At 45.8% G+C, this 16,670-nt stretch overlaps 1 protein-coding gene across 2 annotated transcripts; it reads right to left on the reverse strand.

The window, feature by feature from the left end:
* Window positions 1-5,031: 5,031 nt before the first annotated feature.
* On the reverse strand, window positions 5,032-15,410 carry LOC129327078 (zinc finger protein 501-like). Of its 2 annotated transcripts, XM_054975508.1 has the most exons (7): window positions 15,332-15,410; window positions 13,058-13,546; window positions 12,844-12,892; window positions 11,540-11,619; window positions 10,828-10,954; window positions 10,401-10,496; window positions 5,032-7,865 (listed from the first exon to the last, which is right to left on the reverse strand). In XM_054975508.1, exons 2-7 carry the CDS (start codon window positions 13,454-13,456, stop codon window positions 6,877-6,879), a joined length of 1,740 nt encoding a protein of 579 aa, XP_054831483.1. In that variant the 5' UTR covers window positions 13,457-13,546; window positions 15,332-15,410; the 3' UTR covers window positions 5,032-6,876. The 2 variants fall into 2 exon arrangements, with proteins under 2 accessions (XP_054831483.1, XP_054831484.1); XM_054975509.1 differs by lacking the exon at window positions 15,332-15,410 and having other exon boundaries at window positions 13,056-13,260.
* Between the last annotated feature and the right edge of the window lie 1,260 nt (window positions 15,411-16,670).

Genomic DNA, 16,670 nt, shown 5'->3' on the forward strand with positions numbered 1-16,670 from the left:
CCAATCTCTCCTCCCTTGAAAAATCCCATCGTTTCCTCCTTTGACATTCTAACGAGGCTATCTCTTTAAGTACTACCTTCTCAAAGGTATCAATGGTAGCATCCTGAATGTTGAGCATAAAAATGGATCTAGCTCTAAAGCAGTGGTTCTCATCCTGGGGCCATATGCCCCCCCAGGGGGCCCCAGGATATTCCAAGGGGGCCACAGGTAAAAATTGCATAAATGGGGGGCCACGGCATGAGACTAGGGGGCCACAGAGGGAAGTGAGAAGTGAACCATCAAAGAAGGAGTGCCGGGCACAGCTGCCAGCTGCGTGCGGGTGGGTGAGAAGAGGACTGGGAGCCCATCTGCGCCATTTGCCTGCCCTGAGGGCAGGGGGTGCATGCAAGCCTGCCACCCCATCAGTGTGCCACCCGGGTGGCAAGCCAGCTGCCCTGGTGCATTGTGGAGCTGGCAGCAGCAGCATGGGTGGCTGGGAGGCTGCCCGCGCCATTCACCTGCCCTGCAGGACAGGGGGCGCGTGGCAAGCCAGCCGCCCCCTCAGCGGGGCAGGTAACTAGCACAGGCGGCTTCCCAACCACCCGCGCTGCCGCAGCCAGCTCCACAACACGCCAGCTTGCCATGCAGCAGCCAGCTTGCTGTGCGGGCAGAGCACTCCACCCTGCATGATGACATCACAGAAGTGATGTTAGTGCAGAAACTACCCAGTAGGAGCATGTCTAGAGCCACAGATAGTACAGAAACTACCCAGTAGGAGCATGTCTAGTGTCACGGGCTGGGCCAGCCCAAGCAGGGTGGTTCAAGTCCAAACCTTAAGGCCAAAGTCAAAGGGGAGTTCCAAGAGCAAAAGCCAAGTCAAACCGGTGATCAGAGCACAAGATAAAGCCAGGAGTGAGTCCAGAGTCCAAAAGCAAGGTCAGGCACAGTCCAAGGTCAGTCACCGATAGTGTCAGGTCCAAAAGCAGGCACGGGCAAGGTTCACGAAACACAGAGTGGTTGCAGGCAGTAGACACATTGCTTCCGTGCCCAGCAGTTCCTCCAGACTGGCTCTTATAGCCAGGTGTGGTTTTCAGCCAGCTGCTGGGGCTCTATCCTGCCACTACTCATCATCACTCTCCAGCAGCTGGCATTGGCTTAAGAGGCGAGCACTGCGCCGTCTCTCCTGCAGTTCCAGTCTCTGGCGCTGCCTGCGGCGTTCCTTGGGCGTGGGTGAACCTGGGGGGGTGGAGGCTCTTGGCTGTGCTGCACCTGTAGAAGTCCCTGGCTGAGCTTCCTCTGTAGTATTGGAGCTAGAGGGTGCTGGTGCCTCAGCTGCTGGCTGTAAGCTCTGATCAGCCAGCAGCTGTTGCTCTTGATTGCTGGCTTCTGCTGAATCAGGACTAGGGCTGGCTACACAGGGCTCCTCTTCTCCTGAGGAGTCCTGTCTGGCTACATGAGGCTCCTCTCCTCCAGAGGAGACCTCACTCTCAGACTGGGCCATGACATGACTATCCACAGATAGTAGTATAGTCTACAGTCCCCTTTCCTTACCAAAGCATGTCTCAGAACCATTGCCTTATAGCACAGCAGCCCTGTTACCTGTGTAAGAAAACGTCTTGAATATTTCAGTATTGCACAATTTGCAGAAGGCCAAGAGAGTTGCAACTTTTCAGACCTCTTCAAGCAGGCCATTCCTTAAGATGGGGGCCACAACAGGGACTGCGCGTGTATGGGCAGTTGTTGATTTTGCTCATTTGCAAGGTGGTACCTGCAGAAGGCCCCGTTTAGGTGAGCAAAGCTGCCAGGTTGCAACAGAGGGAAGGGCTTTGTATGCGATAGCCAAAACCTTGAACTGGGCCCAGTAACTGATGGGTAAGCAATGGAGTAGCTGCAGAATGGGAGTGTGTGCATGCTCTGCCTAGCTCCCAATAATAAGCTGCACCAACTGGAGTCTCCAAGTTGACTTTGAAGGGGAGACTTACGTAGAGCGCATTAGAGTAGATTAGTCTTGATGTTACCATGGCATGGATCCAAGTGTAGTTTCTGTACTATCTGTGGCTCTAGACATGCTCCTGCTGGGTAGTTTCTGCACTAATATGTCATGTTTAATTGCTTATACTTTGTTTCAGCTCCATATTGGATTTCTGCCTGTTTTCAATTTTTTGCACATTTGTATACCTGTTGAATTGTTTATTGAATATCCCCAGCTGTCATTCGTATCAATTTACACTGTGCAATCCACCTTAAGTGAGAAAGGCAGATGATAAATAATGTAAATAAACTTAAATGAATAAAATAAATTATGGGAAGCAGTATTATTGTCTTACTCATTTGTTCTTGCCTTTTTCCAAGGCTATTCTGTTCCGGGTCTCTAGACTCCTTTTTGCTGTGTTCAGCCGAGAGGCCAGGCCAGCTCTGTTCCTGGTGTACAGAAATCCTTCATATTTTTTTTTGTCACAACCAGCGATTGTTCCCCTATATTCCTGGCCATATCCATGATGCTAAGAGGGGAAACTCCATCCTTGGTAAGCAATGTAACATATACTACATCAGCTGTACCACCAGGATGCGCTAAGATTAAGGTTTTTTTCTCTCTCCTGCTCTTCAGCAATCCCACATAACGTTGCCTGTGCGCAAAGCAAGGATGTTAACAATCTAGAGATACAGACACATCCTTTTATTATTATCGATTCAATTAATATATAGTCTGCTTTTGTCCCAATGGGGATTCAAAGTGTCTTTCACCATTCCCATCTCCTCCATTTTATCCCCCCAACAACAGCCCTGTGGTGTAGGTTTGTCTAAGAGTGTGTGGCTGGCCCAAGGTCATCCAGCAATTGATAATCTGAGCCACGAGGTTCCGATCCCCTTCAGGTTCGGCACTGCAACTCCAACCAACGTTCTGAAGCTCATTGGCCAATTTTCAAATGCTTGCTTTTATTTTCTGAGGAGTTTCAGTGGCCACAAACAAACTCAGCTTCGATGCAAAAAGTGTGTGTGGTGGGGGGTGGGCAGCGTTCCAAAGATTACATGGGCCAGGGTGGTCTCCTTCTTTTCATGTTTGGCACGAATTCCTACAATCACCCCAACCTGGGAGCCAATCCTGAGGCTCCTAGCTTTATATTCTAATAAGAACATAAGAAGAGCCCTGCTGGATCAGGCCCGTGTTCCATCTATCCCAGTGTCCTGTCTCACATAGTGTTACTCTGGAGGGTCAACACCAGGCCCTTTTCACACTGCTTACCTTCGCTCGCAACGACGCAGAACATCGCACAAAAAAATGCGGAAGATCGCATTTTCTTGCGCGAGATTTGCGTGACATCACGCAAATCTTGTGTGAGAAAATGCGATCTTCTGTGTTTTTTGCACAATGTTCCGGGTCGTTGCAAGTGAAGGTAAGCAATGTGAAAAGGGCCCAGGGCACAGGCCAAGGCCTTCTGTGATGCTGCCTCCTGGCACTGGCATTCAGAGCTTGATTCCCTCTGAACATGCAGGTTCCCTTTAGTCACCATAGTTCATAGCCACTGACAGACCTCCATGAATCTAATCCCCTTTTAAAGCCGTGTATGCCTGTGGACGTCACTACATCCTCCGGCAGCAAATTCCACACCTTAATAACTCGTCATGTAAAGAAGTATTTCTTTTTGTCTGTCGTGAATCCACTGCCCGTCAGCTTCATTGGATGCCCTCGAGTTTTAGTATTTTAAGAGGGAGAAAAAGTTCTTACTCTCTTTCAACATGAATCATTTTATAAACCTCTATCCTGTCCCCCCCTTAGTGATCTGTTTTCTCTACTAAAAAGTCTCAGACTGTTCAGTCTTTCCCCCCAGCCATCTTGGTTGCCCTCTTCTGTACTTTTTCCAGCTCTACCGATTCCGTTTTGCGATATGGTGACCAGAACTACACACCATATTCCAAGTGAGACTGCACCACAGATCTAGACAGGGCATCATAATTATTGGCTGTTTTATTTTCAGTCCCTCTCCTAATAAACCCCAGCTCGGAGTTTGTCTTTTTCACAGCTGCCGCACACTGAGTTGACACATTCACTGAGCTATCCACTACAATCCCAACGTCTTTTTCACTCACAGCAAGTTTGGACCCTATTACTATATACTTGAAATTGGGATTTTTTATTCCAATGTGCATCACCTTACACTTGCCTATATTTGTTGGAAGAGGAGGATCCAATGCTGTCCCTCTCCTCAGGTTTCAGAGGGGGACAAACCAAAGAGTTAGAAAGAGAGGTCGGGGCACTCTGTTTACTGCTCTGACTGTCCTTTGATATGTAGATTACTATTTTCAGAATTTCCTCCTTTTGACTTCCTCCTCACTTCTTCTCTTCCTGCCATTGTTCCAGGCAACACCTCTCTCCTTCTCCTCCTCCCATCTTGACAGCATGGATGCAGGCCTTGTCCTGCCATCCATGTCCATCCTTAGACTAGACAGGTAGTTAGAATCAGTCTCTCCTCCTTTCCTATCAGAGAATGGAGTTCCTGCAATAAAGAACTCTAATTTCTTTTCTAAATATAAAGCAAGTATATGATTTTATTTTCATTCCTGCATACACACACCAGCTAGCAGAACCAGCTTACAACCACCTATAATCATGCTTCCTATGGCACACAATAGACTGCTAACGGCCCAAACATGGACTCCTTTAATTAGGTTTCTGGGGCCTACATAACAATTTATTCATCAACATTGAACTGCATTTGCCATATTGGTGCCCACTCTCCCAATTTGTGGAGATCCTCTTGGAGTGCTTCACAGTTGGCCTGAGTTTTCACCATCACGAATAACTTCGTGTCATCTGCAAACTTGACAGCTACACTGTTCACCCCATTCCACATCATTTATGAACAAATTAAGTGGCACCAGCCCCAATACCAAAGTTTACTTCCTTCCATTGCAAGAACTGTCTATTTATTCCTACTCTCTGCTTTCTGTCATATAACCCATTTTTAATTGGTAACAGGACCCGTACTTTTATCCCAGGACTGCTAAGCTTATCCAGGAATTTTTGGTGAAGAACTTTGTCAAAAGCTGTCCAAATATTAATTATTTATTTAAAACATAGGTATGCCACTTTTTTTTACCCCAAGAGGGCCCACAATGTGGCAAACATTAAAACATTTTCAAAAATTAACATTTTAAAGCAATATTTAGAATAGGATAAAAAAAAATCAATAGACACGCGCGCACAAACTCACAACAGAGCCAATAATAGTTATTGGGGGTATGCCGAACAAGACAATGTCTTCACTCACTGGCAAAAGACAGCAATAGAGGGGGACGGTTGAATCTCCCTGGAGTTTCAAAGTTTTGGTGCACCTGCTCCTTTAGGGGGAGTGCAACCCATTCTAGAACAGGAGATAACTTATTTCCTGGGTCAGACCTCCATCTCCGCTGACAGTAGCACCTCCATTTTGTTGAGATTATGTTTCATCTTGTTAGTCCTCATCCACTCCAAGACTGCCTCCGGCACCTGTTCACAGTTATATCAGCGCAAGTTTTTTGTGTGTGAGAGAGAAAGATGCCATTGGACTCAAATCCTGCTGTTCTACTGCAGGTCAACACGGCTACCCAGCTGAAACTATTTGGTGTTTAAGTGTCGTATCACTATTATTTTATGCACTTCCAAGACAGGAATCATTCCATGGTAAGTGATGTGAAAGACCTTGATATGTCACCTGGACAACCTAATACGTCAGATATTCAGCTCACAGGAGATAACAGCTGCCAGACAAGGCATGTTCACCAACTGAAAGTGTTTGCTGTGAATTTCATGGCATCTCTTCTGTATAGTAGAGTTGGCCACCCTCTTGCTTTGGATGGGAGTCTACTAGGATTACCCAGTATACACTAAAAGCAATCCAGAAAGATACTTTGGAGCTCTAACCTGAAGCCCAACAGCTGCACCACAGCTGGATTGACTGGAATTAAACATGGACGATCTGGAAGTTAAGGTGGCCCTGTTGTGATGTGCAAACCCGGGGATCTGCCACTGAGCCATGATCCCTCTGTCTGTGGAGTGGACATTACCCTGCTTTCACCAGGAATAGAGAAGTGGCATATAAATTCTCTAAATAAACCAATAAACAATTTCATAACAAATGGGGAAATCAGAGTAGGGCTACAGGTGACTTAATAGATGCCAGGAGACGATCACCCATGGAGGGAAAACAGGGGAACAATGAAACTTACAGCAGGAACCGAGAGCCGTAAAACGTGCCACCAGCTTCAGTACAACAGTGGGCATTGCAGTGCTGAGATGATGATGATGATAAACATTAAATTTATATGCCACCCATCAGGACAACTTAATGCCTACTCAGAGCAGTTTACAAAGTGTGTTATTATTATTGTCACAACAATCACCCTGTGAGGTGGGTGAGGTTGAGAGAGCTCTGAGAGAGCTGTGACTGACCCAAGGTCACCCAGCCGGCTTCAAGTGGAGGAGGTGGGAATTGAACCAAATCCAGTTCTCCAGATTAGAGTCCTGCCGCTAAGAAGAACCTCTAGGTAGTGATTAGCTCCAGAACATCCTTTTGTTTACAAAATAAAGGAGGTTTAAGACTCTCCCTGACCTATCAGAGCCAGTGTGGTGTAATGGTCAGAGTGTCAGAGTAATATCTAGGAGATCCAGATTCAAATCCCACCTCCGTCTCTGAAAGCTGCTGGCTGACCCTACTTCACAGGGTTGTTGTTTTCAGGATAAAATGGAAGAAAGAAGATCAAATTAAGAAAGTTTGGATCCCCATAAGGAGAAAGATAGGAGATGATGTTTGTTATAAAGGCCAATTTTATAATAAACTATTCCAATTATTTCAGCTAAGAAATGAATATGCCTTAACTAATATCAATTCAACAGTTGTATAATACTGGCTTGATTTATCACAAAAATTCTAGATGCTGAGTATACATTTCTGTAGCTCCCCCTTCTTCTGAGTCCTCTGACGGGATGCATAGTTGCTCCCGTGCGTGGACTCCATGATGCCTGGTAAGGTCAGACTTGCGGATGAAGCTCTTGCCACACTCCAAACATTTATATGGTTTCTCCCCTGTGTGGATTACTTGATGGTAAACAAGGCTTGAGTTTTGCCTGAAACTACTACCACAATCCAAACATTTATACGGTTTCTCTCCTGTATGGATTCGTCGATGAGCAGTAAGGATATCACTCCTAACAAAGCTCTTTCCACACTCTAAACATTTATATGGTTTCTCCCCTGTGTGGATACGTTGATGTGCAGTAAGCGTGACTTTATAAGAAAAGCTCTTTCCGCACTCCAAGCATTTATATGGTTTCTCCCCTGTGTGGATTCGCTGATGGGCAATAAGGGTGACATTATGAGAAAAGCTCTTCCTACACTCCAAACAACTATATTGTTTCTCCCCTGTGTGGATACGTTGATGGGCAAGAAGCTTTGAACTCTGAGGAAAGCTCTTTCCACACTCCAAACATTTATAGGGTTTCTCTCCTGTGTGGATTCTTCGATGAGCAGAAAATGCAGCACTTCGAGCAAAGCTCTTCCCACACTGCAAGCATTTATGAGGCTTCTCCCCTGTGTGAATTCTTTGGTGTTCCATAAGAGGTGTCTTCCGAGCAAAGCTCTTTCCACATTCCAAGCAGTTATATGGTTTCTCCCCTCTGTGGGTTCTCCAGTGTGTATCAAACACTGATGGATAAATGAATGTTTTCCCACAAACAGGACAATCGATCCTTCCATGATAGGGCACTATGTCCTGGGACTCAACAGTCTGAGAAGCAGAGAATTCCTTCTCCTTCTTCCATTTTGTTCCAGTGTTTCTCCTCTGCTGTTTCCCTTCCAATGGGAGCTGTTGTGGTTCTGCTTTGAATTTGTTCTGGGGACCCTTGACTTCTGGAATAAAGAGAAAAAACAGCTTAAGAACTTAATGCAAAAGTGTAATCAAGAAAAGAAGGCTATTAACCAACGACAGAACAGAAATGACTTGAAGGGGAGTTAAATCCTGCCATGTATTAATCAGTTGTTGATTTTTTATTTAGGATAGGTTCCATCAGAGACAAGTTGACTCAATGGAACCAAGGAGGTTGGCACAACAGAAATAAATAGTTAACTAAAAATATATATTAAAAATGCCCGTATAAAGTTTAATAGGAATACCTAGATCAGAATAAAAGCATTATATGGTTGTACATATACGTACTAAAACCTTGTATATACATAAAGTAAAATCATTAATATACGGGTATAATAGTACAATAGCCATATGTACAAAACCAATAAAACCAGATACATTTCAGCCCAAAGGCCTTCGTCAGTGGTACATAAATATCAAAGACAGCACCCCATCAATAAAATACATAAATCAAATATACATGACCTAGCACATGCTGAATGCTGAGATGAAATTAAAGTAACATGGAGTGAATTCCTTAGAATTCTACCCCAGAGCAGCATGAAAAGAAGTCAGGGCACTGATCACAATATCTGTGCTTTCTTCGCCCATAAATCTTACAAGCAGCTCAAATTGTTTTACTGTTTCATCTTTGGTCGGTATCCAGCACTCCATCTTGAATTTTACATTCTTGACTTGGCTATATATTGGTATAGATTTATTTCTGTTGTGCCAACCTCCTTGGTTACCCTTGTTTTGCAGGATTGTTGTTTTTCACTCCCCCTTTTTTGTCGTCTTTACCGACTCAGGGGAACCTCCATGTTTAGCAGCAGTACCTCTTTGAAGGCTGGTTGCCATCAAAGCCATCCCAGAGAGAGCTTTTGGCTCTGCTTCTCTGCTCGCAACTCTCCCAGGGGCTCTAGTTGGCCGCTGTGAGAAACGGGAGACTGGAGGAACCCCTTCCTGTATTCGAACACAGAACTGAACGCATTCACTAGATTGACAGTTTGGAGCAAAGCCTTACACCTGAACTATGGAGACCTATGCTGAGCTCCCAGCTTGTGCAGTGATCTTCTTGCCGCTTGTTATTGCTATGGGGAAACTAAGAATCTCTTTGTCTAGGGTTTTCCGGGCTGTATTGCCGTGGTCTTGGCATTGTAGTTCCTGACGTTTCGCCAGCTGCTGGCGAAACGTCAGGAACTACAATGCCAAGACCACGGCAATACAGCTCTGAAAACCCACAACAACCATCGTTCTCCAGCCTTCGACAATACAATCTCTTTGTCTATTTCAAAGCAATGCTCTAATCCCTAAACTACAAGGCCATTCTCTGAGTCTAAAAGAAATTTCCTACTAGAATATATGTTTCAAAACTGTTTACTTTTAGATCCACTTGTTCAGAGATTTGATTCTGGGCTTCCATCCAGCTTACTTAAAAGTTCTTTCTTCCGATGGAACGGTGATAATATTTGCTGAGAAAGTACGTTTTTGCAAATTCCAAGCTTGCCTTTGGACCATCAAAACCTATAAGATCTGTGTCTGCAGCATACAGGAGGCATCATGGACTAATTGCTCTTTCCCACTCTTACCAGCTTTATAGGGTCGTTGTGCAAGTAAATGGAATGACTTCACAAAAGCTGCTTACACTCCTTAAAACAAAAGCAGGGTAGCACAGAAAACCACAAATAAAGGGAGGAACTGTTACCCCCCCCAGCAGATCGCCTGCCCTGGATCATCACATCCCAGGTCCAATCCCCTCTCTCTGAAGCAACAGGCCAATCAGAAGAGACATTACTGGTCTAGATGGACCAGCTGATGCAGCTTCAGTGGTGGGGGCTCTTACCTTTCAGGTCCTAAATGGGGATGGAGTTCAAGATGGTCTGCCATCTGCCATACAACCTCTCCCCCCATTAAGGTCTGTCTACAAAGCCATGCTCTCTGTGCCCCTACATATAGAGGTAGGTTGTTGTACGGCATTTTCAGTGGTGGCCCCTCATCTGTGGAATCCCACCCCCTGCAAAGCTTCCCTGTGGTGCCTCCTCCTCTTCAAAGCCTTACTATCTTTTAAGCACCAGGCCAAACATTTCTTTTCAAACAGGCTTTTAACTAAGAGGTTTTAACTTCTGATCCAATTCGAGATATTTTTGAGGCTACTCAGTGGCTGTTTTATACTGTTCTTAAGCACCTGGATTATTTAAATATTGATAGTTTATGTTTAAGGTTTACGGTATTGTTGATATTTGTCAGCTGCCTCAAACAACTACATAGAAAGGCATACAAATAAATATATACATAGATAAATAAATAAATGTTGAATACAACTGGGTAGTGTATAGAAATTTCCTCCAAGATTAGGCACCAAGAAGCCTGCATTTTGTTCTCTTGACTAACCTCTTTGACATTTGAGAAAATTTTCCTAGCTATTTTCAGCTGTTTCCTCTTCAGAAATTTCTCCATTCTCCAACAGATACAGATTAGCCAAAGATGTGTCCAAACAGAATCAGGAAAAGATCTGTACCACACAAATAGGTACATACCTACTGATCTCCCTCTTTCTTCTAGATCCTGGAAAAATGGGTTTCTGTTTTCTGGCATCACAGAAACGGAATCAGGTTTAGCAACCAGAAGTCCTTCTTTGAGGGAAAGAAATAAACCAGTTAGCCTGGATGTTAAGGAGGCCAATCCCCCTCCCACCCTGCTTTCAATGGACTTTCACCTGCACTTCATATTTTGTGCCTCTGAAGAACAATGCAGCTGCTCAGTCCTCAACAGGCGACTGAGGCGTGGTCCGTGTTCCTTTTAGTTCCCCAACCGACATTTTAGCTTATAAACTGATACTTGGGGCCCGTTGCCTCCGTGTGGACTCACTCCACACCTCTACCGACAGTCTCCATAGGAAGACTATGAGTATCAGGAGCAATTTCTGCCTCCAGCATCTGTGAATAAAAGAAAGGAGAGCCTTACCCAGAGAGGCCACGTTCTGACAGGTTTCCTCCATGACTTCCTTGTGAAGGCTTCTTTGGTCTGGATCCAGTAGGGCCCACTCCTCCTCCGTGAAGTGCACAGACACCTCCTCAAAGTTCACTGGACCCTGAAAAGAGAAAAAAAAATAAACTCCTCTATCCTTCCCCTTCTCTGTTCTCATAGGTAAGGATCATGTTTAGATGTTTGTTTTTAGGATTCAAACCTCCACCAGCTGTTTTCATTTCCTGTCTAATGAGCAGCACAGATAGCACGACAAAAGTGTATGAAAATATATATTCATTAGAGTGTACACGAAAATAGCAATTAAAAATTTTTAAAAGATAAAAGTCTGAATATCAGACCGCAAGTAAGTACATACACAACTGTAATATTTCATACACAAAGATGGATTGCCCAATGACCAATAACAATTACATCCAAATAAATAGTATCTCATAGACACTTGATGGATTACCTAAAAACAAATGGACCATATGCATTTCAGCCCCTAAAAGGCCTTCCTCAGTGGTCAATGTATTATTGTGATAAGCCACACACATCCAAGAGCTTGACCCTCACCCTACTCACTTTTCTGGGTTGAGTCCCCCCCTCCCCCGCTCTTTTTTTTCTTCATTTTTAGTCAGCACAGATAGCAGCCTAGGTTGGGATGGAGGGAATCATCCAGAGGCATGAGCAACAGTCTCACACTTACCCAATACGGCTGCATGGAAGCTGCTTTCCCTCTGCCACAATCAAATGCCAAAGAAGGCATCGCTGGTTGCATGGCACAGCCTGGAAGGATAAAAAAATGTAAAAAGTAATTCTATACTTTCCATGTTTTTAGTATTTCATTTCCCTGCATGGAGAAGAAAAGATTCTTCCTCTTTTGGCTCATGGCTACAACTGCCCTTGCATTTTTATTTCAGATAATTTTTTGCTCCCATGCTTTTGCCAAATCCAGTCTTGTTACAGTTATCATATTTTGTTTGTTTATTTATTTATAGTCCGCCTTTCTCACTGAGACTCAAGTCAGATTATACAGTGTGAGTCAGTACAAAGATATTTCAATACACATGTAATAGGGTATATATATATAGAAGTCATATAACTATGAGGCCTTTGTTAATGAAGGGATGTGGATGAAGAAAACAGAGAGATTTATAGTTTACATGTGGTAATACTGTAAGTGAGAAGCTACAAAACGTAAAGGATAAAATATATTTCTAGCCCACCTCACCTCTGGCACAAGCAGCAAAGGAGATGAGTACAGAATTACCACCAAGTTCAAATAATGACGACTGATGTTAAAATTTGGGAAGCTGGGCCGATTCCAGACGGCCCCCTGCCTCGCGAAACGTCGCGCGTCGTTGCGCGTCGTTGCGCAGAAAACGCGAAATATCGCGTTTTCTCGCGCGAGTTTTGCGCGACGTCGCGCAAAACTCGCGCGAGAAAACGCGATATTTCGCGTTTTCTGCGCAACGACGCGCGACGTTTCGCGAGGCAGGGGGCCGTCTGGAATCGGCCCTGGTGTGTTGGGCCAATAAAAAGATGAACAACATTACAAGCTTTGTGGAGTTCTTCTGCTGGAGTAACCAAATCACAGTCTTCCAATACTTTTAAATCAAGAGCTTTTTGATATTCAGTTTACAACACGGCAACGTAGGTTTATGAGTTGATAAACCTCAAAAGGTTGCTGATGAACGTTTCTTGTCAAAACCATGTTCTGTCCTGAATATTAAGTGCCAGGGTATTAAAGGATCTTTGCCCATCTTGGCTGAAAACCACGGCAGTTGTAGAATATAATTGGAGACAGGGTATGCCTAAACCAATATTCTTCCCGTTTTAATTTTGATTTTAAATGAATTCTAAGTCTTTACTTCTCCAAACAAATTTCTAAATGAAAAAACGGGAGGGGAGCATCTTTCCCACACAGGACTGCGAGGGTGGGGGGCATAAAAGAAGGCCACATACACTCAAAAAGGACATGCAGTGGGAAAAACATCCTTTCGGTCTTACCTGGAAAAGCTGCTCTATGGTAACACTCCTGTGCGATCTTCTCCTGCACCTGAAACAGAAGTGGGGATCTCAGAAAGAGGAGACTGATGAGAAAAGGAAGGCGAAAAAGGTTTGGAGGGGGGGTCTTAAAAAGTTGGGGCAATCTGTGTGGATTTCAAAGGTGACTTTGCTTGTATTCTATGCCCCAGATTCTACATGGATGAAACCCTCACACCTGCTGTTCTTGCTTCTTGTCCTCTGCCTGGCTCAGGAGGAAGCCTTCTGCCAGGGCCACCGCCTGAGAACTGGTCTCCGGTCCGCATTCCCGGACCCAGCTCTCCATCTCCGGGGGCAGGACAGCCAGGAGCTGCTCCAGGATCACCAGGTCCAGGATCTCCTTCTTGGTGTGCCTTTCTGGCTTCAGCCACTGACGGCAAAGATGGTGGAGGCGGCCGCAGACCTCTCTGGGCCCCTCGGCCTCCTGGTAGCGGAAGTGCCTGAATTGCTGGCGCTGTGCATCTGAAGGTAGGCTCTTCTGCATGGTTCCTTCCCACAACTCCCTTCTGCTCCAATCCTTGATGGCATCAAGGCCTTTTCTTCCTCCCGGATCAGCTGGGTCCAGCTTTTCCCTCATCCTCCCTTCCTCTCCAAACAGCCTCCACCGGTGGATCACCTTCCTCGTTAAGAGATCTTCTATAAAGTCAAGCGCTGGATCTATGCCATCCTGCAAAGCAAAGACGGGTTTTTTTGAGCGACACATATGACATGTGCTTCTGAAGAAGTGAGCCGTTTAAAATTAAATAAGTTAAACTGAAAGAGTTTTCAGCTAAGCATGAGGAAGAACTTCTTGATGGTAAGAGCAGTTCCTCAGTGGAACAGAAGCAATACTGATTCTATGATTCCTTATAGCAAAGAGTCCAGTAGCACCTTTGAGACTAACCATCTTATTTGTAGCATAAGCTTTCGAGAACCACCGCTCTCTGCATCAGAGCGGTGGTTCTCGAAAGCTTATGCTACAAATAAGTTGGTTAGTCTCAAAGGTGCTACTGGACTCTTTACTATTTTGCAACGACAGAATAACATGGCTAATTCCTCTGGATTTATGATTCAGTATGAAATTAAGCAGATTGTGAGGGGGAGGCTAAGAAAGGATGTGCCAATGTTTGGTTCTCGTGGCCCTTTCTAATATGCTTTAGGCACTGAGTAGGTGTCACTGGAGGAAAGGGGGTAGCTGTGAATTTCCTACACTGTGCAGAGGGTTGGACTAGATGACCTTTGGGGTATCTTCCAGGTCTATGAGTCTAAGACAGCAGCAGCAGACAGCACAGCATGGATTATTAGTGGCTGATGAGGATGCCATCTTTTCTATCCCCTCCTTCCAGAGAGCAAACAGAAAGTCTCTATAAAGCAGTCCCCTTATGGGTAAAACAAGTATTGCTAGACTATGAACTAAAGATTCCTGCAACTTTCACCAACCAGAGAACACTACATGGGAACCAGGAGTAGGGTGCGAATTTACACCATGGTTGAGAAGTTGGAAAAGAGTGACTAAGAAGCAGGATGGAGCCGCTTCGAGCCCTTGAGATGCTCGGTTGACCCAATTCTGCTCCAAACAACTGGACAAGATTTGAACCGCAACTTGACTTATTCATGGATGTCAACAGAGCTGTGTAGGAGCCACAGTAGAGGAACGGAGCCCTAATTTTAAACCTTGCAGCACCCCAATCCGCCAGTTTGTTTAATGTCTTTTCACTAACTGTAGGACTGTAACTATGATAATGTGATAGATGGGTTTGAAAAGGACTGTATGCCAAGTAAAAATGAGGTTTTCATATAAGAAACCAGAGCGAAGCAGAGAAGTTTTGTGGCTTATTTGAGAAATCCAAGTCAAGAACTTACATTTTGGATAGGTTGCTGAGATCGCCCTAAGCGTCTATGACTGTAAGATGAGGGCCAGATTTCTAGAAATTAAAAGATCGTGCAACAAACAAAGACAACTAAAGCATGCCAAGCTGCAGAAATCACCCAGAAGACAGAAGCTCTGTGGGCAGGAAAAAATTGTGTTTTCATTCCTCCATTGCAGAGTGAAAAGGGGAACCCTCCATAATCCAAGTTGGCTATTCCAGAACAACAAGAAAAAAAACTGCAGGCAGTGTGGGCACATGTCTGCACCACAGCAATGCCAGGCTAATAGGAAGAACTGCAAAACGTGCCAAAAGAGAGGCCATTCTGCTAGAGTTTACAGACAGAGGCGGAATTTAAAGAAAAAAGAACAGAATGTGCATATAAGAAGCTCTCTCTACTGAAGAGGAGCTTACAGGGAGCAAGCAGAAAAGCTCTTGCCTTCTTTGGTTAATAAGGTCAATGTTAAATTACAGACTGTGGTTGGTCAATACTGAAAGAATCTTTGGAATCCCCCCAGAGGCAGCAGCCCCTCTGGAATATTCTACTGCCCAAAGCAGGAAGGTATTTTGCAAAAGAATTTTGTATTTTATTTTATTTTGCTTACCTGTTTTTAAGAATCCTCCCGCGCTGCCTCTTCTCTCCTTCTCCCACAGGCGCTAGCAACTCCCCATGCAGGACTCTGGAGAAGGAAGTGACTGTGGCAAGTCATGTGGCTTTCTTTCTTGACGCCTCTCTAGGAATGGAGACTCCTTCTATTTAACACTTCGCTTGACTCTCTGCAGCAGAAAGCAAAAAGGTCCCTGCCCCTTGCTTCGCCCTGCCAGAATCCCCTGCTGAGGCGCTTGGCCTGTAATCCCTGAAGTGGCATCGGAGATTTCAGATAGCCATGCAGTGGCTATAACGGGCCAAGTGTCCTTTACACATGGGGCACAACAGGCATAACTTGGGCAATGGTCACCACAGCCCTAAAGTCGTTTAGGGAACTGACTAGCTGTTAAAGTCTCGGAGAAAGACGAGTGCAGGGCCCTGTGCCACTGTGCTGGCCCCATGCATCGGTGTAACAGTGTCAAGGCAACCCACCAGCAGGCCACTCACACAAATTCTTGCTCTAACGTGGAACTGGGAGCAGAGCAGGGGTTATGGCAGGAGTTTCTGCAGCTCCTTGCTCCAGCTGGAGAACACCCCCCCCCCCGGCCAAAACTGTGGAAACCACCCAAAGAGATAGGGTAGCCCACAAGTGCCCCCCCTTGCAGGCACGGCCAGGGCCAGCACACCCACTGAGGCAGGGCCAGCACCTGCATTGAGCGCTGAGGCACCAAAGGGGGCGCCAGGGGCAGGGGCGCACGCACTACGGAACTGGTGGCGGCAGCGCTGGTGGCTGAGCAGGAGGGATGGGTAGCCGCTTGTGCACTGCCCCAGCCGCCTGCCGTGCCTGGCCCGCAGCTGCTGCAGCTTTCCAGCCCTCCTGCCCCGTGCTGCCTTCGCTGCCAACAGCCGGATGCAGCAGCCATGAGCCCGGCATGGCAGGTGTCCAGGGTGGTGTGCAGAACAACAGAGCAGGAGGGCTGGGAGGATGTACATGCACCTCCCCAGCCACCCACTGCGCCCGACTGGGAGTGCGGGCAGCCTCTGCATGCCATCCCAGCCGCTCGCCGGCCAATGGGGACATCACATGCAGTCTGGGGCGTGCATGTGTGCGTGCGTAGGGGTGGCCTTGGGCGCCAGAAACCCTACCAGAGGCTTGACTTAGGTGTGTGAAACCTGGAGAGGGTGTGGATTGGGGGAGGGAGGGACCTCCGCAAGGTATAATGACATAAATTCCCCCTTTCGAAGCAGCCATTTTCTTCAGGGGAACTGATCTCTGTGGCCTGGAGATGAATTGTGATTCTGAGAGATCTCTAGCCACCAGCTAGAAGTTGGCAACCTGGGACTCGAAGGGGCCA

The sequence above is a fragment of the Eublepharis macularius genome, chromosome 4, assembly GCF_028583425.1.
Source record: "Eublepharis macularius isolate TG4126 chromosome 4, MPM_Emac_v1.0, whole genome shotgun sequence".
Classification (NCBI taxonomy): domain Eukaryota; kingdom Metazoa; phylum Chordata; class Lepidosauria; order Squamata; family Eublepharidae; genus Eublepharis; species Eublepharis macularius.